The sequence below is a fragment of the Lathamus discolor genome, chromosome 4, assembly GCF_037157495.1.
Source record: "Lathamus discolor isolate bLatDis1 chromosome 4, bLatDis1.hap1, whole genome shotgun sequence".
Taxonomy (NCBI): domain Eukaryota; kingdom Metazoa; phylum Chordata; class Aves; order Psittaciformes; family Psittacidae; genus Lathamus; species Lathamus discolor.
The window spans coordinates 114,368,797-114,394,739 of record NC_088887.1 but is presented as its reverse complement, the minus strand read 5'-3'; the positions used below and the strand labels follow the sequence as shown (position 1 = coordinate 114,394,739).

The 25,943-nt window shown below is 39.3% G+C and overlaps 1 protein-coding gene across 1 annotated transcript in view; it reads left to right on the top strand.

Annotated features, from left to right (window-relative positions):
* The first annotated feature begins 238 nt into the window (after positions 1-238).
* ARHGAP42 (Rho GTPase activating protein 42) overlaps positions 239-25,943 on the top strand; it is a 158,315-nt gene continuing 132,610 nt past the window's right edge. The window contains exon 1 of the mRNA XM_065678712.1: positions 239-756. Coding sequence (XP_065534784.1) covers positions 603-756 — 154 coding nt within the window. The 5' untranslated portion in view covers positions 239-602. The remainder of the gene's footprint in view (positions 757-25,943) is intronic.

Here is a 25,943-nt window from a genome sequence, read left to right as displayed (position 1 = left end):
GACACCCCTGAGATGGAACTTCCTTCCCTGCCTTCCTCTGGGTCTCGCACAGCCCCGTGCAACGGAGGAGGCGAGCGCTAGCCCCGACAGGGATCTGCGGTCTCCCCGCTTCACCCTGACCCCCGCCAGGCCGCACCGAACACAGCCGCGCAGCCGCTGGAGGGCAGAGTGCGGATGGGGGCGGTGGCGATGGAGGGGCGGGCACTGCCGGGGACGCGGCCCCGGCGTGTGAGCATGCCGGGCCGGGAGGAGGGCTTGCTCGGCCGGGCCGGGGGAGGTTCACACTGAAGTGAGGGCTGGAGGCAGAGGAAGAGGGAACGCTGCCGGAAGCGGCGGAGGCGCTGGGAGCCCGCGGACAGCATGTAGCTGGGTGACAGCGATTGGAGCACTACGCATCCGCGGGCAGTCTGCCTCGGGTGCCGAGGGGCTGGTGCAGCGGCTCCGGAGCCTCTTCTGGGAGGCGGAGTGGGGAGCGGCAGCTGCGCCTCGGCTCTGCTCTGCTCTTCCCCGCTTTCCCCTCTGTCCCCTGCGCCGTCCCTCGGCGCGGCCCTCCCTCAGCCGCCCGCCCCTTCACCGCCGGCCGGGGGGCTGCGGCCGCTGCCATGGGGCTGCCCACGTTGGAGTTCAGCGACTCCTACTTGGACAGCCCGGATTTCAGGGAGCGCCTGAAGTGTCACGAGATCGAGCTGGAGAGGACGAACAAGTTCATCAAGGAGCTGATTAAGGACGGCAGTCTCCTCATCGGAGCCCTGCGAAGTGAGTCGGGCGGGGGCGCCGGGCAGGAGAAGGGGCTTCTTTTGTTTGAATGGGCGCCGGGAGCGGGCGGGCTCCCCTGCCGGCCGCCGCTGCGCTGCGCAGCGCCTCGCCCCGCCTCGCCCGCTTTCCCCGCCGCTTTGCCTCGCCTCGCCTGGCCTGCGCCGGGGCTGGGTGGGTTTCCCGGGGGAGCGGGGGCTGCGCGGGGCCCTACCCCGGCCGGCGGGACCGGCCGCGCCCGCCCCGACGGGGACAGCGGGGAGGAGCCTAGCTTGGGAGTTGGGGGCTGGAAGTGGCCGTGGGGACTCGTTCTGGGACCTTGGCTGCTAATTGGGTATCTTCAGATAATGAAAGCGGCTTCTGAAGGGGCGAAGCAAGGCACAGAAGTGAATTTATATGAACAGTGTGTGTCTCACGCACACCTCACATCCTCCCCTCCCCCGACTTCATGCAGTAAAGTAACTTTTGTATTTTGAAAGGTTCTGAAAGAAGAGATAGGGTGAACAGCTCGTGCCTTTAAAGCTCTGTGAGTTGAGCACTGACAGCTTCCCGGGGTGTGAAAATGGCCCTCATGCTTTGAAGAGCATAAAGCGAAAACTAGGAATTGCCATGAGCATTGCTAGTCTCGGCTTGCCCTCCTGTTCTGTAACTCCTTGCCTACTGCTTGGCTTTAAGTCATGTCGGAGCTCTCTTAACTTGTTGGCCAGTCAGAATTTTCCTTCAGGTAGAGCAGAGAAGTAACTTTACAGCTTCTTGTGCTGCAACATGAGATGTTCAAGGAAAAGAATCACTCTAATCCTGAAGAGTAGCAGCCACATTGATAGGGTGTGCTGCTTTTTGTGGGGTGAAAGGTAGCAAGCATTGCGGTATGTGGACAGGGAACAGGTGTTGCTACGAGCTTATTAGCTCATAAGAAACCGAACTGATGATAACTGTGAGTCTGAACCCAAAGTTTGTCTCTTTACCTGGGACAAGAGGTCGATACGTAAAGGTTTTGTTTGTCCAGCAATAGAATATAATGTTAATTGTGCTTGTTCATGCCTCAACTGTAGATGATTTATTTACAGCATTGTATTAATGTAAAGCAGCTTCTGGCTTCTTGAGACTTTTTTGATATAAGTGCATGTTTTTCTGGATTCATCTCAGGTTTAGTGAGTAGATGGATACAAATCTAGCATTGTACATGAATTTGTATTAAATTTCTGTATTCATGCCCACAGAATATGTGGTGATAGAATACATAGAAAATGTGTGTTTATGGCTAAAACATCAATATGAATTTTTCTTTCCAAAGCAAATCAGTTTGTTTTTCAGTTGTACTTTGTCTTTCTCTTTGCTAAAAAGCTTTCTCCATAGAATAGGAAGTTTGAGCTTGTTTTTAGTAGTAAAAGTGTAAGTTAATAAAACTTTACTATTGCAAACTGGTGCTGTCAGATGGTGTACACAAACAGTAATGACAGGTTTAGGATACTACTTGGATGCTTTGTTGGCCTGGGCTAGCATTGGAAATTGACTGGTTTTTTGTTCCTGATAATGAACAAATACAACTTCATAAGTTGCCAAAGACTGCTGTAGAAGGAGTGTTGTTCTCAAAAAGTGATATAGAAATTCATTGAAATTGGGGTAATCCCATCATTTTCACGAAGAATACTTGTGAGTTCTTGCTAGATTTAGACCCTGTATCTACATGTTTAACAGTTCTCTCCCTCTTCAAGGAGCAGCGCTATTTCTATCTTAAATAATGATGACTTAATTTGCAAGCTTTCCTGATTTTTCAAATGTTTTAGTCAAATGTTTGACACAATGCTTATTGAATTAGAATGCTGTGTGCTATAGTATATTTTAGCTTTAGGAAAATAAGGTCTGATTTGGTGTAGTAAGAAATATTTCTCCTTTTGTTCATTTCCAATCCCTTAGTTTCTTGACCATAACTTTCACAGTAATACTGCCTTAGTTCCTGGGTTAGGACAACTAGGAAAATGTCTGTTTTTTCCTAAACCAAATAGAAATCCTGGATTTATGCTGTCCAGACTGGTGTAGATGCTGCAAGGACAGTGTACTTGTTATGGCAAGTAGCACTATTGTGTATTTCTTAAAGTAGAGAACTTCTGACTTGTTGAAGCAAACTAGCTATTCCTGCTCAGCTTTAAAATCAGTGGAGTGTAAAATACTTGTGCAAGGCTTTATTTTTTTTTCTTTAATTCTTTTAAATTGTCAATGAAAAATCTAATCAAACAGTGGAGTAAGTAGTTGATTACAGTGATGATGAACTCTCATGATTTGGACTTTGAATATTTAATAACCTACGAGCTCTGAAGAGCAGCAGGCATCATTTACCATGTTTTATCTCTTAGGGGATCTAGGATTTTTCATTTACATATCGCTTTGGAGGATCAGTTCTGTTTGCGAGTGAAAAATCCGGGCTGTGCTGCAGAGCTTCAGTGGAAATGAGTTTTGGAACATGTCCTTCCTGACCATGTTTAGAGAAGAGACAGTGAAGCTGACTTAGCACAGTTAGAAAATAATATAATCATTCAAAGTTACATAAATTTAGTATCTCGTATAATATATAATATGAGACTACAGTGCATGTTTTTTTCAGATGGAATTAAACTTGTATATTACAGAAGTTAACAAAATACTTGTGCATAATCCAGTATGTAAGAAGTTACTGTAAAAATGCAGTGTTTATAAACACCTGATGAGATTCCACAGAAATTGAGGGTAGAACAAATACAATTAATTTAGTATACAAATATTTTGCATTTTAATTGGAGTGATCCCAAGAGAAGTTTGCATACTATTTTAACGCGGTTCATTCTGAAGAGTGCTGCTTACCAAAGTGTTTCCAGAGCTGTAATACCGTGTTCCATGAACCAGTAGTTGACATTTTCCTTCTCCTTCTAAATATGTAAGACTCTGGGAGTACCTCAGAAAAGGGCAGGTTATATGGTCTAGTGTAGTCAAGTGTTAGCATTACATTTGTATGTCTGTTGTGCCAACTTCAGCCTTCTCCTGCAATTAGTATTTGCACTGAGAGACTACATTTTTGTTTTGAAATTAACTGAGGTACTAAATACACTAACTCTTGAAAAGCTTAAGCTTATGCATATAATGGGTATTCCTGTCACATTAAAGTTATCTTTCGACAGAGATTTAACTCTCTGTAGCCACAATTAAATAGCAGCACATAGTTTTATCTGGTGCACCTGGAAGGGAGGATTCCTTTGTTATTAACCTAGGAATTAGATGAAAAAAAAACCAAACCGAACTTTTTAGAAAAAATGATCTCCTGTTGCAACTGGCCTTCTTGATTATTAGGTAACTGTTGATACGATAACTTTTTCAGGCACTTAATTTAATAGCTCTTTCAGATGCATGTTTAAAATGCATATGCTTAAATGCTTCATGTAGTGGGATCCATTTGTAGCTGGATATTGAAGCTGGAATTTTTTCTTCTCATTGATTCCAGCTTCTTTTCAACTAAAACAGCAAGTCTGTTGTACTTTTTGCCAGTAGCGTACTTTGTAATTTCTTTGTAGTTGCCTTGTTAAAACTCAACCTGTTCTAGGGCATTGTCATATACATTGTATAGGAAATTTCATTATAGAATTACTTACATGCTTTTGATTTCCATAATAGGCCTACTGTTCTGCTAGAGTCAATGAATATTATATTAAACAATCCCAAAAAGTAACATGCATCTTCTACAGGTGATCTCGTGGCTTACTGCTATGTAAATCCCTTCAGTCTTCCCCTCTGATTTTTGAGGCCTTCTTGCTCTATCTAAGTCCTATTTTAGCAACAAGTTTGTGTATTCAGAGATGAGAACTATGTAAATTTTGGTTTAAATGGTTCAAAATTCAGTGGATTTGCAGCTGTTTTAAGTAATGCTGTACCTTTTAAGGTGTTTTATTATGATGCAAACAGTAATGCAAAGTTGTAGTGTAATATAAGATTTAACAAATATCTTTAGGAATTTTTATTTAGTAGCAGTCATTAGTAGTTTTATTTTACTGCTTAAATGCATGGAGAAACAGAGAAACAGGCACAAGATGGAAATGCCATCTTTTGTGAGGGGAGGGTCTGAGGGGGTGTTTTTTACCAGGGTTCTATAGAAATTCCATACAGAAAAGATTATCTTGAAACTGTTTTAGCATATACTTTTCAAGGATAACTTTCTTGTCTCAAAAACCTAGTTATAATGGTACAGTGATGAACCTGCCTATGTGCATGGAAATCCTTGGGGGGGGGGGGGGGGGTAGCTGGCTGAAGAAAAAAAAAGCCTGCAAAAGAACCTATGATCTTGTTATCTCTCTTGGGAATCTTTTTTCTAAGTACCCTGCCCTCCTTGTATTTTTCCAAAGAAATGCATTTTCCCAGATATCTTGGCTTCACATTATTTTCATAAGCTTATATCTTTACAATGTCTTTTCCAGATTCTGACTGGAGTTCTTTGAATAATAACCACCAAAGTTTGATAGCAGTTATTCTCTTCTAGTAATACAGATTCTGAGTAAAACAACTGATTCTTCATGTTCCTCATGTGATACTGTAATGGCAAACATGGAATTATAAAAGTGTAGCTTACTAGTGGGACTTTAAGAAATAACTCATATTGCCTTTGAAAATTTATTACTTTTGAGTCTTTTTAGTCATAAAATACAAAAATGCTTTACTTACCTTTCATGTTAGGATTGGGTGAGAGGCAGAGTGCTACAACATTTCTTAGTCTCTAAATCTGTGATTCTGTTACCAAATGGAAAAAAAGTTTTCCGCTAAGAGGAAGTTGAACCCTAGTAATTTGCCTTAATGAAGTCATCTGCTTCCTCACTGTTCTGTTACTTCTGATAGGCATTTGCGCTGTCTTGCTCGGCTTCTGCTGATGTCTGAATTATCTATGGATTATGGATGTAACTTTAAAAACAATTCAACAGGGTTCAGCCTTTCACCCAGAGATACCAACAATAACCTGGTTCTTGTCCAGAGAATTGCTTCCTCTAGTATTTAAAGCAGCTGCAGACTGTATCATACTATCTTTAGCCAAACATGTATGGAGAAAACAAATAGTAGTATGTAGTGGGCTGTCACAGAGTGGAGTATTTTCTGTCCATCATGTGATCTTTGATTTTGAATTAAGAATACCTGCAAGTGAATTCCCACGCTGTCAGTAACGACAGCATATTACTGTTTTGTTAACAAAGTCCTTGGATGACTCAACATGGGTGTTCTTGTGCCTTAGTACTTAAGCAGGTATTCTTTAAAGAAGTTTTGTAATTGGATTATATCAGGTTACCAGTGAGGTGGGTTTGAGTTTCAAATGCCATATGATGTCTCTGCTTTAAAAATGTTGTATGATTTTTAAAATCAGGATTTTCGTACTTTTAAGCTGATTTCTGGAAAGGTCAAATTTGATCTGTTCCTTAATGGGCCATTTGGCTTGTTGTCTACTATGTGCTTCATTTATTATGAATAAGATAAATGAATTCTATTAATAAAAGACCAGCTGCTTCATGAATATTGTCTTTACTACAATGGAAAATATGATGCTGTAGTCACTGAACTTGTATTGATCTCTTGGGTTTTTGTGGGCAGAAATGCTACAGCAATTTGCAGTTTCCTGTAATAGTAAATAATTTTGTCCTCTGTGAAAAATCCGTAGGACAATACAGCCCTTTCTACTGAATGATATGTAAAGCAGTTCTATGTCTTTGCCTTCCTATTTTTCCTATAGTCTCACAATGGTAATTAGAAATAAATTTAGGATATAGGAGAATTGTGTATCAAGAATTTCCTGTGTTAAATTCAATCTCCTGCTAAAGTTACATTATGTAATCCCTACTTGTCAAACTCTATTTAAAAAAGTCTTTATCCTTTTCAGCTTTTATCCTGTTTCGGCTAGAAGGCCGTTCTAGAACCTTGTTACTCTGAGGGTTGAGTAACTCATTAAAAATAAATTCAATCTGGAAATTAAAACTTGTTTATGTTCATTTTCCTTTTGCTCAACATTTCTGTACTGTTGTTTACTTGGATTTGCTTGGGGAGTAATCATGCCCTTTGCTAGACTGAACGAGCTGTTCTCATACTCTCTCTTAAGTGCTTCTCTGGTTTCTTTCTAGCTCTTTTCTGAGCAGTTTTGAATTTGCTTTTAAGTGTTTAGGAGATGAGAAGTAAAACTGAAGGAAACAGAAGTAGTATAACAACATTCAAGAGTTTGATCTTTGCGAATCATATTTTGTGAGAACATCAGTCGTTAAAGGAAATCAGTGTTTATGATAGTCTTCTGACTATGTGTTGCTATGGATTCCACAAGTTTATGATTAGAGATGGAAAAAGTCCTGGCATGTTGTAAGCAGTAGCAGTGAAGTAAATATTAAACTGAAGGAAAATAGCTTGACCTTCCTCCATGTTAATATGAGATTGAGGTACTGTTGGGCAGTAATCTAACCTCTCATTGGCACACTGTGAAGTGCAAATTACTTTTCTTAGAAAGATAATATATTTCACAGCACATTATGAGCTCTGGGCTATGTTACAGTATAGTTTTCTCGAATCAGTTGGAAGTTAAAATTTAAATCAATTCCGTGTCCTGAATTGTGCAAACTTGTATTTCACGGAACAGCAAAAGCTTAAACAAAATGTTGATGCACTGGTGCTGGTGTTTTGCTTGGCATAATTCAGGCATGGGAAAATAGTATGGAACTTCTATATATCTTCAGAAATCTTACGTTCTTTTAGCTTAATATTCAAAGCAGGATACAAGATACTGCAATGCCTAGGTCATATAGTTGGCTTTGCTATTGATATTATTTGATATTTCGCAGGTTCCTTAAAGAAGAGAGGTTTGCGTATCAGATGCACATTGTAGTGTCTGCTTGCAGGCGTACTCTTGTCCACTGGAAGATAGTATGTTAATGAAAGCAGGTATCAGCAACAGGATTAGTTTTCTTTCGTAAAGAGCCTCTAAGTCAAATTAACATAATGAAAAATAAGCCAGGTAAGAAGAAGAAGACTCTGTTTCTATTGCCAAGAAAGTTCCTCGAGGTTCCTTCCAACCTGGTGTACTATGATTCTGTTATTTGATCCTGTAGAATTACAAGGACTAATAAGTCTCTTATTTTAAGTATTCTTTTCCTTTTGTCCTTTAAGAAAATATTGTTTTCTTCCTTTGGTTTCCTGTAGGGCAGGACACCTCAAACATATTTAACCCTTGCTTTTTTCTTTTCACTCTTCCCCTCCTTGTTATAGGTGAGAGTCCAGTGTTCTATGTCAGTAATTGAACTGCCACTGTAGCTTGGTATCATGTGCTTTACTGGTGACTGGTTGATTAGATCTGTTGTGGGTTTATGTTTAGGCGCTTGTTTTATTTGGGTTTTTATTTATTTTTTTGTCAATAATTTTTTGCCATGTGTAAGAGGTATCCACTGATCTGATAAAATTTACCTTTGATAGATCCGTGTTGCTCTTTACCCTATTTTCTGTCAGTTTCTAAGATTGTGTTTGTTCTTTCCTTCAAACAGTGTTCTAAATAATTGCTTCATTTTTGAGGTCAACCTGATGGAGCATTTGCTTCAGATCAGTGTCTTTGTTTCTTAAATATAGGCATATATTTGCTGTGTTACGAGAGCAGACTGCTTGGTTCAATCAATTTAAAAATCCTGGATACCAAGTCTTGTGTTTTCATGTGTTTCAGTTTTAGTGTTAAATTGTATGTCCTAACCCCTGTTTGGGTTTATGGAGCTCTTTTTTTCTTACTATTTGTGTAACAGAGAATTTTACATTTTTAATGTACTCATTCATATGAATTTCTCCTACTGTTCTCACACTGGTAGCATTGTTGAAAATTGAGGTTCAATATTAAATTTAGTTGGGATCACACTTTAATCTTATGCTGTGTCTGAGTCATCTGTACCATGCGTTGGCCTTCTTAGCGTAGCGTTTCCTTTTGGCTTTTATAGCTTGAAAAGCTATTTCTCCTTACTCGCTAAATTCTACTTTGGTTTGGCTTTGACTGCGCAAAGTGATAGCTGCAGGAGTGCCACAGCACCATATTAGTAGCTGACTTAGCCCTTGTGCTGTTGGAGTTCCACTAGTTTCTGGTGCCAAACCTGGTTACCTTAACCGCTTAAAATCCATCAATATGCAGGTATAGTTGAATACTGATTCCATTTTCCATCATCTCCTCTCCGCCCTCTCCACCTCCAGTCCATGGTCCCCTGCTTGCATCTCTGTATCGTTTCAGTCAGCCCCTATGTTGTGTTTTGTGCAGTTTGTGCAACACACATTGTACCTTGGCAGTTTCTCAGTGTACAGTCACATCTGTTCAGGTTCCCTTAATTACTTTTCTGAACTGTGGAACTCTTGTTGCAGGTTTCTTTCTGTTATTCTTCTGTTTGATTTTAAACTGAATGAGCATATGATTACTTCGGTTAATTTGTCAGACAGGATTTTGTCAAGTTACCTGGTCATGAAACCTACCATGGTCCAGGCCAGTCCCTCACTAAACAGGCCCATGTAGAAAGCAAGGCTGACGGTGTGTCAGGCGAATTGGAATGTGAATTTGCCTTTTCACCCTTCTATCTGAGAACTGTGGACATCGGTATTGTCTACTGGATGTCACACTAATTGTGCAGGAATCTTGAATTCTTGTATCTCCTGTTCTAGCACCTTTGTCCTTTCTGTGAAGAGTGGTTGAGCTGTCCAGTAGTTCTCCCAGAATTTCTGACCAAAGGAGGTTACTGGAAAGCATCTGTCTGACACAGCATTTTGCTGTAGTTTTAAGCCAGCTCTATTGCTAAACAAAGAAAAGACCTTCAGAGCCTGCCCCTTCCTTTTTTCCACCTCTTTCTATCCTGTAGGTGGTATTAGCATTGCTGTTTGCTCAGCTGTATACCCTACTGGATCAGGAAGCTAAACTAACTGCAAATATTTGCTGAATAATTTTCCATGTGTCCCAGTTTCCTGATTTGATTTGTTATATTGTGGAAGTGCTCATCCTGAACAAAATACAGGGGAACCTGGGAATGGAAGTGACTGTAGAAGTTGGTGAATGGGAGAATGAATTGGGACAGACACTAAACTGTTGTTTGATGGCAGTTGCTGCTTAACACACCAAACTGTGGCTGAAGTTAATGTACAAGTTCCCAGTGAGTCAAGTTGCATTTTTCTTCTGTAATAGTCTTATTGTTTGGGAACCAGAGAGGTGACTTCTGAGGGGTTCTCTTGTGTTGGGTTTACCTTGGCTGGCTGCCAGGTGCCCACCCAGCCACTCTCACACTGACACTCCTCAGCACCACAGGGGAGAAAATAAGATGAAAAACTTGTGAGTTGAGATAAGGACAAGGACATTGCTTCCAATTACCACTGTGGGCAAAACAGACTAGATTGGAGAAATTTATGTAATTTACTGCCAATTAATAACATGGTAGAATAATGAGAAGTGAAAACACAACTAAAAACACCTTTCCGCACCCCTTCTTCTCTCTTAACTCTTCTACCTCCTCCTCTTGAGCAGTGCAGGGGGATGGGAAATGGGGGTTGCAGTCAGTCCATAACACTTTGTCTCTGCTGCTCCTTCCTCTTCATTCTCTTCCACTGCTCCAGCATGGGGCCCTTCCCACTTGGTACAGTCCTTCACTAGATGGTTCAGCCTGGGTCATTTCCATGGAGTATGGTCCTTAAGGAACATACTGCTTCAGTGTGGGCTCCCCATATGCCGCAGCTCCTGCCAGTAAACCTGTTCCTGTGCATGTTTTTCTCCTTAGGCCGCAGATCCTGCCTGTAGACTGCTCCTGCATGGGCTTTCTACACGTTGCAGCTCCCTTGAGGGCATTGTGGGGTCTTCCATGAGCTGCAGTGTTGATGTCTGCCTCAGCATAGTCCTTCACAGTCTGCAGCCAGACAACTGTTTCCCCATGGTCTTCTCCACAGGCTTACAGGGGCATCTCTGCTCTGGTGCCTGGAGCACCTACTCCTTTCCTCCTTGGGTCTTGGTATCTGCACTGCTCTACTATTTTCTCACTCCTCTCCCTGCTGCTGCACAGTGGTTTTTAACCTTTCTTAAATGTGCTATCACAGAGGTGCCATCAGATTCTTTGAGTAGCAGCAGATCTTACTTGGAGCTTGCTGGAGCGATCTGTGTTGGACATGTGGGCAGCTCCTGGTGTCTTCTCAGCCCTTCTCCCCCATTACAAAAACCTAACCATGTAAATCCAATACAGCTTTTCTCCAACTACTTCTAGTATTTCTGTCTTTGGAAGAGACACTTCTTGTTTTCTAACTAGCAGCTGCTATCCAGGCAATTTGATGACTGTTGTAGAATTGTTTGGTTGTTGATGGGGAGAAGTGAATTTATGAAAGGAAAGGAACAGCAGAATGAGTTATTTAGAAGTTCCTAAGGCTTGTAACTTGTTTGTAATCTTAGATGAGGTGAGCACTCAGCTGACCTGTTTACTCTTCTATTAAGGATATAATTTGTTATGATGACCTTGTCCTGCTTTCTGCAGAAAATACCAAGGCAAGAACCTGGTTGCTTCTAGAAGATTACCAAACATAGTCTTCACTCGTCTTCCTCAAGTTCTCACCCTTGCTCCTGTCTCACTGACATGCGAAAAGAGCAGAAATTCTTGGTATAACAACTGGTACATAGGGTAGGGTTTCATGGTAAAGACATTTTCTTTTTGAGTCAGCTGAGTCCTCTGATTGCTGACTGAAGTGCAGAAGAAGATGTAACTGGATGAATGTTAAGATTTTTTTTTCCCGCCGTTTGATTCATTTCAAGAGGTGGCTGAATGTTAGTGTAAACGTGTGTGGATCATTTCTTTAAAGCTGCAGTTCTTAGAAGTGCAGGTCGTATTTAAATGAAGACCAGACAGATTTACAGTGTTACGGTAGTACGTGTTCGTGTTCAGCAGCCTTCCTAAATTACCTAGGTGCAATCAAGGCCATAGGAATGGGGCATCTGTGCAGTTCAGAAGGTTTACAGTTCACTTTAAGTCCATTCCTTGTGTCTTTTGACCCTTTTCTGCCCTACCTTATTTGCCTTTAACCTTTTGTTTACAAATGACAAGGAAGAGTGGAGGGAGGAGGCAAGTACTCAGATTCCTTGGGATGCACGATTTGTATAAACTGTTACTTTAAATCCATTAACATTGTAAAGGGGTGGTTATTTTCACTCCAAGGCTAAAATGATTTATAAGTTGCAGGAAGCACATAGGAGGAACTTGCAGCTTTGAAAAAGATTGTTCTGAGTCTGAGGTTATCCATTTGAAAGAAAAGTTCCGGTTTTGAACCTTTTCATGTCTAACGCTACCACTAGCGTTAAAACAAGCTGTATACTGATACTTGAAGGAAAAATTGAAATACCCTTCCTTGTCCCTCTTATGAGGGACTAGTTAACCTGCATACACAGGGAAGCTAGAGACCTATGGAGCTTATCTTCTGTGAGACTTCGCAGTAGGTAAGACTTGAGCTTTACTTTCAGAGAGGTGAAATCCCCTTATTCTGGGGATAAGCAGAAATTGTAAGAACATCTGAGAGACTATTACAGCTAAAAACCAGCACATATGTGTAAAAATGCGTGCCTTCGTTCTTAAGTATTATATATTTGTTCTTATGCAGAAAGTGTTTTAGCATAGACAAAAATGATCTAATTGCTCCTCAATAAAAATATAGTTGACTTATAATAAAGATTTTAGTCTGTTCTGTGTACCTAGAGATGCTTTTGTGAATCTTGTGTCGTGGTATGTGTTACTCACACAACATGCTTATTAAGAGTTGTCAGGGCTTTCAGGAGTTGGGCTTTGGCATTTCACAGTATCTTCTGGGTTGGATTCTCCATTTGAGTTGGGCTTTGAGAAGCCAGATGGAGCAGACCAGGCAGAGGTCCAGTAGTTCAAAACAGACCTGAGGAAAAGAATTTCTACCTTCCGCTAGTAACAGGTCCAGTTTAACAGGTCTTAGTTTAAGCCACAACAGAGTATGTGGGTTTAAATTAATCTTTGGGAATATTAATTTTTGCTTAAAAATGTGCCTGTACTTTTACTGAAACATAATATGGCTAGTATTACTCTCCCCTTCCTCCCTTATTTTTTATCTTTTCCCCTTCCAGTTTCAGCATAGAGTTATCCAAGCCTGCTGGTAAAACCTAGCACAAAATAGTGCAGTTCTGTAAGCATCATAAATGCCTGAAGAGATGTTTTCTGATTCATGAATCTCCATCTAGGAAATACTAACTGGGTATATTGTACAGATTGGGTATTAGGGTATGTCACCTTTATTTCATGAATTGTTGATGTATTCAGTACAACTGAATGAATGTACCTCAGTTTTTCAAGATAGTTTCTCCTTGTCAAATGCCGGTGTTTTGCTCCAGTTTTTAGAGGGAATTCTCTTGCTGCTGCTTCTTTTTTAAAAAAAGTATGGTGAGACCTCTGTGTTGGAAAATGTGATTTTTCGCTCTTGAGAGTTGAAAATAACATTGTTAGAATCACAGCAAATGTCCCTTTTTGTTGTACTTGCATAATCTGTTCAGGGACATTTTCAACAAGTTAGAAATAATGAATGTGTCATGCCTTCAGGGCAGTTAACACTGTGAAAGGAGGAGGTTGGTGGAGGAGGCAGATGAGTATGTTTCATAAACTGAACATGGGCTTGCAGACTGACAGATGCCAGGAATGTATGATCTCTGCAAATATATGTTTAAGGTTTTAATGGATATTGTATTTGATGCATTTATGGGTGTTGAGCCTGACCCTGCCACTTGTTTTCAGAAGAATGCTGAAAAATAGTGAAGGGCTGGAGATGACCCTTTGAACGTATGAAGAACATATGAAAATGCTCAAGCTCCTTGGAAACCACAAACACCATAAAACATATGGTTTTTGCAATTGCTTAATCCAAGAGAAAATTAAAAGTTATGAGGGGAACCTCAATCCATCTCACTCTCGCCAGTTTGATGCCTGCAAGAGATGCCCTGACCATTAAGAGGAATTACAGGTCAACAAGGAAGAGCAGCGCAAATGATTTCCAACTACTTCAGGCAGTAAGTTGGCTTCATCTGGGGCCCAACTTAACTAATTGCCTCTACTCAAACTAACGTAGCGTGGGGTATAAACAAGAGGAGTTAGAGACATGAATACACCTGTAGGGCTATGATCTTATTGTCATCTCAGACATATGATGGGATGGCTTCTGTGACTGGAGTGTTGGCATGGATGGATACAGGCTGTTCAGGGAAGACGGGCAGGGAAATGAGGAGGGGGTGTTGCCCTTTATGTCTGTTACCAGCTGGAGTGCATGGAACTGTGCCTAGGAATGGAAAAATAGTTGACTCTGACCTTATGGGTCAGGATTAAAGGGAGGTCAGGGACAGGCGACATTATAGTGGGGGCCTGCTACAGGCCACCCAACGAGGAAGACAGAGTAGATGAGGTCCTCTGGCCCTTTGTAGACAGAATATACGTATGTATGTGGAGCTTTGAAATCTGGGAAGAATACATCCTAAAAACATTTTATGGTTTAATGTTTGTCATGTTTTAAAATTCTTTCAGTTGATGCCTCAGTTCTTTCTGCTACTCTCCTTTGGTGTTGTGATTGTGATTTGAAATTGAGGTTTTATGCTGTAATAGCCATCTTGAGGGGGTTGGTTTTGGTGTGTGATTTTCGGTGTTGTGTGTTGTGTTTTGTTTTGTTTGTTTCCCCTGGTTTTGGTCCTTGTTTTTTCCCCTGTTCTATTATTTTCCCTATATTAGTTTTGAATGCTAGACTGGATGGCTTTTTAGTGTTTACACATGCATGTACAAATATACACTGAAACAAAACTAAACAGTTGAGGATGGTAATATTACCTTTATTTCTATATGTACAGACACTAAAGAAATATGTTCAGCTCGGGCTGCTGTGCTACAGGTATGTAAAGATAGCAAACTTCACATTTTTGAAAGATCTTTAATGTTAGGAAAGTGGGGTTACAAGCTTGTCTTTGTTAGCCTGTTGAGAAATAGATTGTCTGAAGTACTTCAAACATCTTTGAATTCTCATAGTTCTTGTATCTGTGTTGCTTTGTCATCTACTACCATGACTGGTTTTATTGGAAAATAGATAAACTGATGGAAAACAAAGAAGTGTGTCTCCAAGCAAATTCTTGTAGGCATAGATGTAGGGCTTGGCAATAGACTTACTGAAGTTTTCTCACAGTGTGGTTGGCTTTTTGCTGTGTGAGCTTAGAGCTGCTGCATCTTCACGCTCTTTTGGGAGCCTAAGGTCAAATGAGAAATCCAAAAGATTTCATTTTATGAAGAGGGATGTAAGCACAGCAGTACATTTCCTGTTTACGTAGCCAAATCTTCTTTGTATGATGAGAGTTTTCTGGATACACTCGTGCAGGATTTTTGAGTTTGCACTTAAAGCTGTAACTTCTGCTGCTTAGCTTGTTGAAGATGCCATCATCTGTACCCTCACCTGTATGACATAACTCATTTCCTGTGGAGAAGGAAGCTGAGAGGATGTTCATCTAAGTCTTGCCACCGTTTGTTTGTCCTCAGGTTGCAGGATTGAAGCCAAAGGTGTTAAGGCCATGTCTGATCCGTTAGTTTAGCATTTCTTTGTTCAAGTTCCATTGTGAAGTGAAAAACATACAAATTTTCTGACAGGTCAGGTACAAGTTTGTCATTCTTCACCCCCTCCAACACCCCCCCAACCCCCCCGCCCTTCTCCAAGAGAGTAAACTCAACATACAGATTCACAGGATCCACTCAATTCCTTTGTTTCCATACAAACTGAAGAACTTCTGGGTTTTATATTCTTCTACAACATTGATAACTGCACATAATACTGCTTTTTCTGTTTAGTGCCTTCTCTATGAGGTTAAAATACAGCAGGTTAAAAATGTGATTATTCTTACGTTGTCACAGCACAGCAATGATGTAATTCTTTGTTTTGTTGATTCAGTTCTTTTACTATTGTCTCCTAATGCAACATATCCCAAATCTCCCTGGGAATGGTAATCATCTTAAATTTACAAAAATAATGTTGCGAATCACAGCTTTTTTACACCAGTTTTCTGACAGTTTTTATGTCATTTGTGGGTAAAATATGCATTATGCTGCCACAATTCCTTTTGTCATTGGCATTCCAGAGCCTCTTTGATTTGTCTTCTGTGAGAAGCTACAGTTTTAAATACACCTTGAGACTTTAGGACTGTTTTACAATAAAAACTCACATGCCTACTTTTGTCACTTGCCTTAAGGAGTCACTGTGAAGCACTGAATACTTGTGTTGCTGGATGAAGCATCAATCTTGCAGCGTTTTCTTGAAGGTTTAATGCACCCAAAGGAGTTTCATAATATTTTGAGAAACGCTTCTCTTGTTCCTCTGTAAATTGAAATGACACTTAAACAGTGATATATTTGTACAAATGGAATGAAATACAAGACAGCGATACTACTTTTACAAGTGTGTACCGGTGGATTGGGGGTCAGTGCTTTAGTGGCTTGATGGTGGTGGTTTTTACAAGTTTGTTGGTTTTTCTTTTTCTTATTTTTAAGCATGTTAAGTGACTCATATTTTTTTAATTTATTTTTTTTTTTTTATTATTCCCCTTTGTGGGGTATGTAGGAGGGGCTGAGTGCAGTGAATAGGGACAGGACTATGAGATTCTGTACCAATGGCTGTTTGAGTTTCTACATACAAAATCCCACGCCTGAATTCTTGGCAGATATAAAGATTAGACCAGTTGAATGCTCAATTCCTGCTTTCCTTTTGTCTTAGTTGTTCCACAGTAAAATGAAGCCTGTGATTTTGGGTCATTTATCTTCTTTAGCTTCTGCCCATCTTTGTAAAGATAGCAATTTTGTGTGCCCTGTCTTTTACTGTACATATGCAGGTGTTGAGTAATTTAAGCAGCAATTATATATAATGGGAAATATAACTTCCATCTCAGTTTCTGTGTACCTTTGGCTTAAAATAAGGGAACATTAGTATCTATAAATGTGTTAAATACTTTTTTAATCAAGTTTGAAATTGTTTGATTTAGGTACTTCAGAAAAGGCATTTTTTTTTTTTTAGTGTAGGAGAGAGATCTTAGTACTTTTAAATAGAATAGCATAGGAACTCAGCATCTCTTTTTTTTTTTTTAACAGATTATTCAGGTAAGACTTATCATGGCAGTGGAACTTGTCATACTGCTGTATGTCATGCTGTCTAATTTTATCATATTGTTTTGTTAAACTTCATTACAAGTATGTTGTTCTTATTCATTCCAATATAAGGATTGTATTTGTGCCTTGCTGAGAAATCTTGGAGGAGGGATTTATTGTGGTTTTACTATTTGAGAGATCCACAGCTACTGTATGAAATTTGGTCTCTCCATGAGCTAGTTTCTGCTTCTAAAAGAATGTCAACTATGTGGAAAGTTGATGTTTTTCCCTGTTGGTTTTTTTTTCTTCTTTTTTTTTTTTTTTTTTGTAAAAGGAAAACTTCAAAGTGAGAAGAATCAACAGCCTTTTTATTTCTTCAAAACCTGATTGTTTCCCTGTGAATCAAATAAATGCAGCTTAATAATTAAGTCCTATTATTATTGAAATACATATACTGTAGTCTCAGTAGAGCCATGCACTTTGCCCTCAGACAAAAATAGAATAAAACCGACCAGTTGGTGACACACAGAGGTACCTAGCTTCTAAAATAAGTCAGATGAGGAGAACCTCTAAATTGTGGTAGCCTTCTGCTGCTGTTCCCCAAGTGTCCGCAAATGACTGCTTTTCAGAACTGGCTTTATCTAACCTTTGTTTGAATCCAGATGTCCTGTTGGGCTCCACAGCAGACTGTGATAGCAAGCAGAGGGGTTCACAATTTAAGTGTGCACAGTTCACCTTTGTGGAATGCCTGCTGCTTGGTTATTTTATCTGATTATGGCAGTTTCTGTTTTATGAGAAGTAGTAACTGTTGCCTATGGGCCTGTGTGCATTGCTTGTCCTATTCATGTGGGGTCGTATTTCCCTTTTTCTTTTGTTTTTATCCTTTTTTCTTTTAAAGACCCTTTTCTTTCTTCATGCAGGTTTTGCTCCCCAGCTACTCTTAGACGTTCTATTCTAGTTAGCTTCTGCTTTTAGATAATCAAAGAATCAAAGCTGTCCCTCTGGTTGTCCTTTGCCAACCTTCTTTGTGCTGACTTCATGGTAACTCTTCCCTTTCTGAGATGGATTGCAGGAAAATTTATGGTGTATTCAAGGTGTGAATGCATCAAAGAATACTGGTTTTGGCTTTGTGCTTGATTTTTCTACTAAGCCTTAATGTTTTTGACTGTGCTGATTACTGAGTTGGCATTCTGAAAGAACTGCCTACAGTGATTCCAAGATCTTTCTGAAGTATTAAAGCTAATGTAAATCTCATCAATATGTGGATATAATTAATTTTTTCTATATGCATTAATGTGTGCTGCTTACATTCAGTTTTCCTTGTCCTTCTTACCTCCCTGGCATTTAAGGCTGTGACATCCTTCTGCTTTTCAAGAAAGGAAAAAATGAAAGCTGATTATAAACAGCTATATCAGCAGCAAAATATGTTACTCAGCGTTAACAGCCTTTTTCCAATCTGATTTCCAGATTTTCTAATGGCTCTGATAAATAGTAAGGCTCTTTTGGGATCCAGAAAGGAATGAAGTGGCATGAAAGCGAAGTGTCGGTACTGATAATACGGAAAATCTCCTGAAATTTGGTTCCGTTATAAGTAGCTGCAGCTGAGTTCAGTACTTGTTGCTGCCTTTTCCTTCACTGGCAGTTGCGAGACCAGTTTGGTAGTCTATCCTGTGAGATTCCAGATCACTGAATATTTTACTGGCTTAAAGCCAACATCCTCATATGTTTCTTTCGAAATGAATACTCTCAGCAGGAATATGCACTTCTCCGAGTTCAGTACTTGGCAGAACTGAAGCTTTAAGAGTCTTCATCTCTTCCCTCCCTGCAGCTCTACTAATGCCCTGCCTTGATTCTTAAATGAAAGGATTTGTTTGGATTTTAAAATACTATGAGGATTATTTAGGCTGCTAATGAAATTATCAGGAGTATGGAAGAACAAGAGCTAAAAGCTTTGGAATTCTCACTAGAATGAGTTTTTTCAGAAATACCTATCAACTCAAAAAGTTGTTGTGCAAGCACCCCTCGTCCATGTCAGGGAATAGTCTTCATTAATGTCTTAGTCTGGGTTTGACTGGTTCTGATATTGAGGGACTGGGTTTTTTTTGTTTTGACAATGAATAGAAACACTTCCTGACAATACCAACTCCAACTTCTGAAATATTTTAAAGCAAGTTATGTGTGATCTTTTTGAAGCTGTTGTTAGGCATCTTTTCTGCTGAATGGGAGTGTGAGAGCCCTAGACAGCCACCTTTCTCTTGTCATTCTGTACTATTCATCAAAATACTATATTGAAACAAATACTTAACCCTAAAAACTATTTTTGAGGTTTTTGGACTCTTATTAATTGCCCATAGACAGGAAGCATTTCCTTCTCCTTCCCTCCCCAGTTCCTTAATAAAACTTGAGGGTGTCTTGCTAGCTGTCGGCAAATGCTTGAAAGGATAACATGAAGGGAGAAGTGATTTTTGGAGTCATTAGTATGTGTTGTCTGAGGGATCTTCCTATTTCCAATTCATAGAATCAGGATCATAGAGTGGTTTGCGTTGGAAGAGACCTTAAAGATCATTTATTTCCAGCCTGCCTGCCATAGATGGTTCACAATTTTGATGATTTTTTTTTTTTTTTTTTTTTAATTAAACTGAATGCTGCAGAAGGGGCAGTCTACTCTGTAAATTCTTCAGTCAAATTAGGTCAATAAGAATGGTTACTATGAATAGCCGTTGTTCACTCAGGTAGGTTTTTGGTAAAACGATTATAGCATGGAAAACTAGTATTGCCCCCTTTGTGTATCAGGGAGTTTTGGACTAACACTGTGTTTTCCAGAAGTTACAGAGAGAAACTTGGTGCTAACATAGAAAGTGGAGAAGTATATGAAATGGTGGTGTGGGAAGGGTTCAGGAAGGGAAAAACTCAAATATAAAATTATATTGTAAAATGTTCTGTCATAGTGCATGCAGATTCCTGCAATGCTTAATTAAGTGAACAAATGCTGATTTTTAAAGGCCAGGTAGTAAACAAATTTTCTGTCTAGCACAATTTAATGCAGACTGTAACTGTGTCTCTAGTGAAATGAGTTTGTTTCAGCAGTCTTCATTTCCAGGGTTTATTAGTGCTAGGTCTGTCATTCTGTTACTGTACAGTTCTTACTGAAAGAAAAAAAACAGCATCTTGTAATTTTCAGGTTATCTTTTGTTACCTTCAATGTTGTCTGTGTTTCATAGCCTTCTGCATTTAATTTTAAAATAACTTGTGTCAGTGGTAAGTTTTATCAGGAGGAGTTCGACCAGGCCCTGCTGCAGTCATGCAGGTGATAATGATAAGGAAATATTCAGGTAAACATGCTGTTTTAGACTAGTGTGCAGTAAAGGTACTCTTACTGAATTTTTCTTGCAATGATCATTTACACATACACTTGAATGTTATCAGACCTTCAACCTGTAAGCCTTAAGAAGCCAAAATTCTGTCAAGCCTTTCTGCTTTGCTGCCCTATGGAGAGATGATGAAGAACAGAATCTGACTATTACACCCAGAAACATGTTCTGTTTTTTCATTCAGTAGTACAAACCCATGAACTGCAGAATAATTTTGTTAGGTATATCTTGGGAAGCTATATACCAGCTAGCAAACTTGGCAGCTGTGTAATCTTTCAGCCACTAAAATGCAGTTCAAGAAGACTGTTTAAGCTGAGAACTTCACTATATTTTGCTGCTAAGGCAGAACTTCTGAGGGTTGTTGGATTTTGTTTTCCTTTGAGGGAAGAGAAGTGTAATTTTTCCTGTTAGAAATAGGAGGAGGAAGGAATGAAGGAAAAGGGAAAGGGCGACATTAGTGTCAGTGAGAATCTGGCACTGTAAGTCCTAGCTTTTATTTGATTGAGCTGGTGCTCCTTTTCTTAGTAACTGTGTATGTAGCTTGGTGGCCTCCAAAACCAATAGGAAAATAATGCTCAATGAGGCTATTTATGTCAAACTTCATATTTGTTCTCTCACCCGTATTATTAGTGATTGCTGCTTCCCAGACTAATTTGAGCACAGCCTTTACCCAGTTTATAATTAGTATTCCACAGTGATCTTTATTTTCTCTTGCAGCCATTATGAAAATTGACAGCAGAACACACAAGATAATTTTAGATATTTAGCTTGAGGGTATGATATAAAAGTTAAACTTATTAGCTCTTTGGCTGCTAAGTAAGGAGCGTGACCAGCTTCCACTGAGGTAGCTCTGATTTTGTCAGTGCTCTGGGTTTTTTCTGTGCAAAGTGGGTCCTAGGAGTATTGTTTTGTATTGAAAGGTTCTTGTAAAAGGATTTAGCAAGCCTGCCTTCATGAGTAATTGGTTTGATAAGAGATATTATGGTACATTGTATGTTTATGGAGCTAGAGAATCACAGTCCTTAATAGGTGAGCTATTATAACAGTCAGCAGGAGCCATTATGTCTCTCCTTTGACAATGTGTAGATTGGAGGTCTGGAATTCAGAAACAATTAACCAAATGGAGTTGACTTCTTTGGACAAAATACATACTGCTTGGCACATAATGAAATACCTAAAACCATCTGCTTATTGGATGCTGTAATTTTAAATAAAAGAATTAAAAATAATTTAAAAATAACTGCTGTGTGCTGTGTTTTGCTCCTCTTGCAGATGATATTTTAGTGTGTTCTGTTTATTTATGTAAGGAAAGCTCACATGAATATTTTGGGAAGTTTTACTTGGCTACTTGTGCAGTTTCTTTGAGTAGTTCAAAGATAATGGGCTGTTCGTTGATTCATATTTTCTTATGTGTTCAACTGGAGATGCAGCAGGATTGCAGTCAATACACATTGAGTTCTGAAAGGACCCTCTATTGCAGTTAAGTATTTTGCATGCTTATGAAAAGAACACAAACTACATTTGAAAAGCAGTGTCCAAAATCCAGACTACTGTACTACAGTACGTTTGTACTTTGCCCCTTTGGTTCATTTTGCTCATTGAAAACAACAAGTGTTGCCTAGATCAACTAATTATATTTTTTTTTCCCTATGGAGAATTCCAGTTCTGGTTTTGAAAGAATAAATGGTTTCAGAATTGCATCCAGTTGCAGAACTTGTTTGGTTTTTATCTTGTTAAGATTTCCTGGTTTTTTTACAAAAAGTATAACTTCATGGAAATCTTCCCACTTGTATTGAATGGGGGATAGAGAAGCCAATATGTGAAGTACTGCTGGGCTTCTGAAATGGAGTCTGCAACTCCTTTAAGCAACTCTTCATTGAGAAAATGCAGAGTACAGTGTGCTGCAGTGGAAACCTACCCAGCCAACGAACTGTGAACAACACAAAGCTTGTGCTTCAAGCACAGCTTCTTAAAGTGTGCTGGAGGGAAAGAGATGTTATGGTGATCTCGGGCATTCTGTAGTAAGTCTTTGGATAAAAATACAGTCCTAGGGTTAAACACCAAATTTTGCTTTATGAATACCTAATAACAATGAAGTGGTACAGTCTTGGAGCATTTCTACTTTTTAACTTTATCCTCCTAGTGAATTACTCACTTACTGACTTGTTGACTTTTGCATTGTGTATAGAAACAAAATGGGTGGTTATTTTCCAAAAGCTATGTTGTCAGCTGTTTCAGTCCTGTTTTGTATATTTCAAGGAGTTTTTCCCATTTCTGCTGGAGAAAACCTGTAGAACTTATAAACAAGCAATGCTCCTCACTATTTTCTGTCACCTCAGTATTCCTCTGAATATTGATTCCTGAGGTTAGATTGAAATCTTGGTGAGAATTAATCTTTGTTAGTGGGAGTTAACACGATTTTGCAAAATACAAACAAAATTCTGCAACACCTTAAAACGAATGGAAACATTTCATGTGCAAAACCCCTGTATTAAAGTTATTCAGATGTAAACTGTACCAGTTAAGAAACATGAGAATTTAATTGTGCAAACCTTTATTGTTCTGTCCTGTTTTTTTTCAGTTGTCTTTTTTTGGTTGGTTTTTTTTTTTTTTCCCTTAAAGATGCTTGAACTAAAGTTTAGCAAGTGACTGTTAAGTAAGCAAACATGTTTGTGTGTGGTGTGTTCTCATTTTTGTGGAGACTGACTTGAAACAGATACACAGTATTAACTGCTGCAGCTGGAGTAACTGGTAATTCTGTAGGGGCTGTGCTAAATGGATCAAAACAAGGTTGTATTGTGGGTTTTTTTTTGTTATTTTTAATGAAATTATTATTTTTTCTCTCATTTTAACGTAAAACTTATAATTTTTATAAATTATGCACCCTTGGAAGAAAAAAATTGCAACTTTTATGGGGACAGGGAAGTGCGAGGAGCTGCATTCTTTCCAGCTCTGGTTAGCATCTCCTGGTCTGAAGGAATGGCATCTGTAATAGTGGGCATGAAGTGGGGAACCACAAGGGTCTGCCTAATCACTAGTTTGGTGTGTGGCCTTAGGCAGTCTCGCTTTCAGCAACTCCATCTGTCACATAGGGTAATGGTGTTGCGTATGAGTTAGAAATATCCTTCATTTAACTGTCTTTCAGACTTGGCTTGCATGAAGGCTGAGATAATTCTGTGTTCATTACAGGACTTCAATGGTATGCAGTAAGCAATAGTAGGAGGACGAGAGGAGAGAACAATACTGAACTGAGGAAAAAACAAGTATTGCATAGTTGTCCACTTAGTGAATGCCCTCATGTTAATTACTAAGTTAGGAAAAGTTTTGAAGGAAGAAGATGAAGATGATACCTTTGTGCAAGCACAAAGTGTGAAAGGAGCAAAGCTATATAATCAATTCAAGCCATTTGGTAACCCAAACCAACTTCTGTCAGCTATTTATTTATTCGTGCAGTTATTTCTACTGTTAAAAATTACACTTGGCATGCCTTAAAGCACAAATCACTAAGCAAGCCCTTGCTGGAAGAATGACAGCCTTTTAATATGATTGAAGGCATTAATAGTCCATGTATTCTGGTCTGAAGCAGTTAAAGATGATATGGCTTCCATGTACCTATTATCACTCATCCCCTGGAGCACATCTGCTATGGTTCAACCAGCAAGGTAGAACATCTTCATGAGCCTCAATTTTGCAGCATTAACTCAGCTCCTCCTCCTTCATTGTTGTCTGTTGCTGAAATAGGTGACCCTAGGTAGGTGCCTAAAGTGTGCTTAGTTATGAGAAAGAGAACCTCCTGCTAGCAGATGGTGATCAGCTTGTAGTGTCTTGAATCATTCAAGCTGTTGCAAAACATATATGTTTAAATGGTCCTAAAAGAGCGTAAGAACAACTGTGCTAGGCCAGACCTGAGGCTTATCTGATGTTATATCAAAGAATGTTTTGGGTTGGGAGGGACCTTAAAGCTCATCCAGTTCCAGCCCCATGGACAGGAATACCTTCCGCTAGACTAGGTTGCCCAAAGCGCCATCCAGCCTGGCCTAAAACAATTCCAGGGGTGGGACATCCACAACTTCTCTGGGTAACCTGTGCCAGGGCCTCACCACCCTCACAGTAAAGAATTTCTTCCTAATATCTAATCTAAATCTCCCATCTTTCCGTTTAAAGCCATTCGCCCTTGTCCTATCACTCCAGCTTTCTTGTAGGCCCCTTTTTAGGTACTGAAGGGCTGCTTCATGGTCTCCCTGGAGTCTTCACTTCTCCAGGGCTGAACAAGCCCAACTATATATCCTGTCTCTAGGTGAGAGTGGGTGCTGTGCTGAGTTGTGTTTTTTGTCTCACATGCAACACTGACTACCCAGGGTAGAGAATCATAGAATCATAGAATAGTTAGTATTAATAGTTAGAATAAGAGTAGGCAGAATGTAATGATGCTTCTGCTGCCTCTGGTGGTTTGGGGCTTGAAGTTTTCCTGAGCAAGGGGCTGTGTCTTTAATAGCTCTCAGTGGATTTTTCTTCTGTGAACTTGTCTAGTCCTTTCTTGAACCCACATAAGTTTTAATATCCACAGCATCTGGTGGCAGGGATCTTCACAACTTAATTACCCATTTTAAGAAAAAGCATCTTTTTTTCTTTGTTTTGAGCTTGCTTCTTGCTATGTTAGATAGCTTTTTGTTTCCACTGTGGAAGAGACAGCCACCATTTCTGTACTGCTTGTGATTTTGTAAAACTCTTAAGGCTCCGCAGTTGTTTTTTCAGGCTGATGACTGTGAATGTGTTTCTTTAAATGCCATTTTCTTATTGTTGTCTTACCATTTACCTTTGTCTCATTTCCCTGTAGCTTTCCCAGGTACTTTGGGATGGCATCAAGCAGTAAGACAAAATCTGTACGTAATGTTTAAATTCAGGTATCTCATGGATTGATGGAGTGACATTAATGGTATTTATTTCTGTTCCTTTTTCCCAATTTCAGATAATTACTAACATTCAGTTTGGTGCTTGACTAGACATGAGTATAGAGTAATAAAACAACCTAGTTATTATTTATCTGTTTTAATGACAAGGTCTCATTTGTTGAGTGGTAATAATTAGTTGAGAACTCATTACACATTCTGTAACATAAACACTACTAGTACTAATGGATGGTAAGATTATTAATTAAAGGATATCAGTCTGCCGGTAAGATAACAAGAGGATGTTATCATGTGTTCCTAAATCTTCTTCTGACAGGAAAATGGAATACAAAGCCAGAGAATTAAAATTTGAAAAAAATAAGTATGTAGAAGCCTAGTTGTTGCTTCTTACAAGTTATTTGACTTAAGCAAAACTAGGCAAACTTCAGCAGAAAATCATTGAAGTTCTTTATTTTAGTCTGAGAAGTAAATTAAGTAAAAGAGTCCAACAAAATGAAAGAGATTTTCCTGTAAAATCAGAAGAGCCCGTTACTGAAATATATTTTTTTTCTTAATGTACTTTCTAGTTTTATTGCATTCAGCCAGAGAGAGAAAGAAATCCTCCAAAAGAAGTAATCATATGAAGTTGTTCTTCGCATCTAAAACTATTTCATGACTATTAAGGAAATAGTCATATGTAAATTGGAGTTAAGTTTGAACTCCTTGCAAATGCTTGGTTTCTGAGCTGCACAAACAGGAGCTCACCTGGTGAAACAGATCAGAAGTTGTGCATT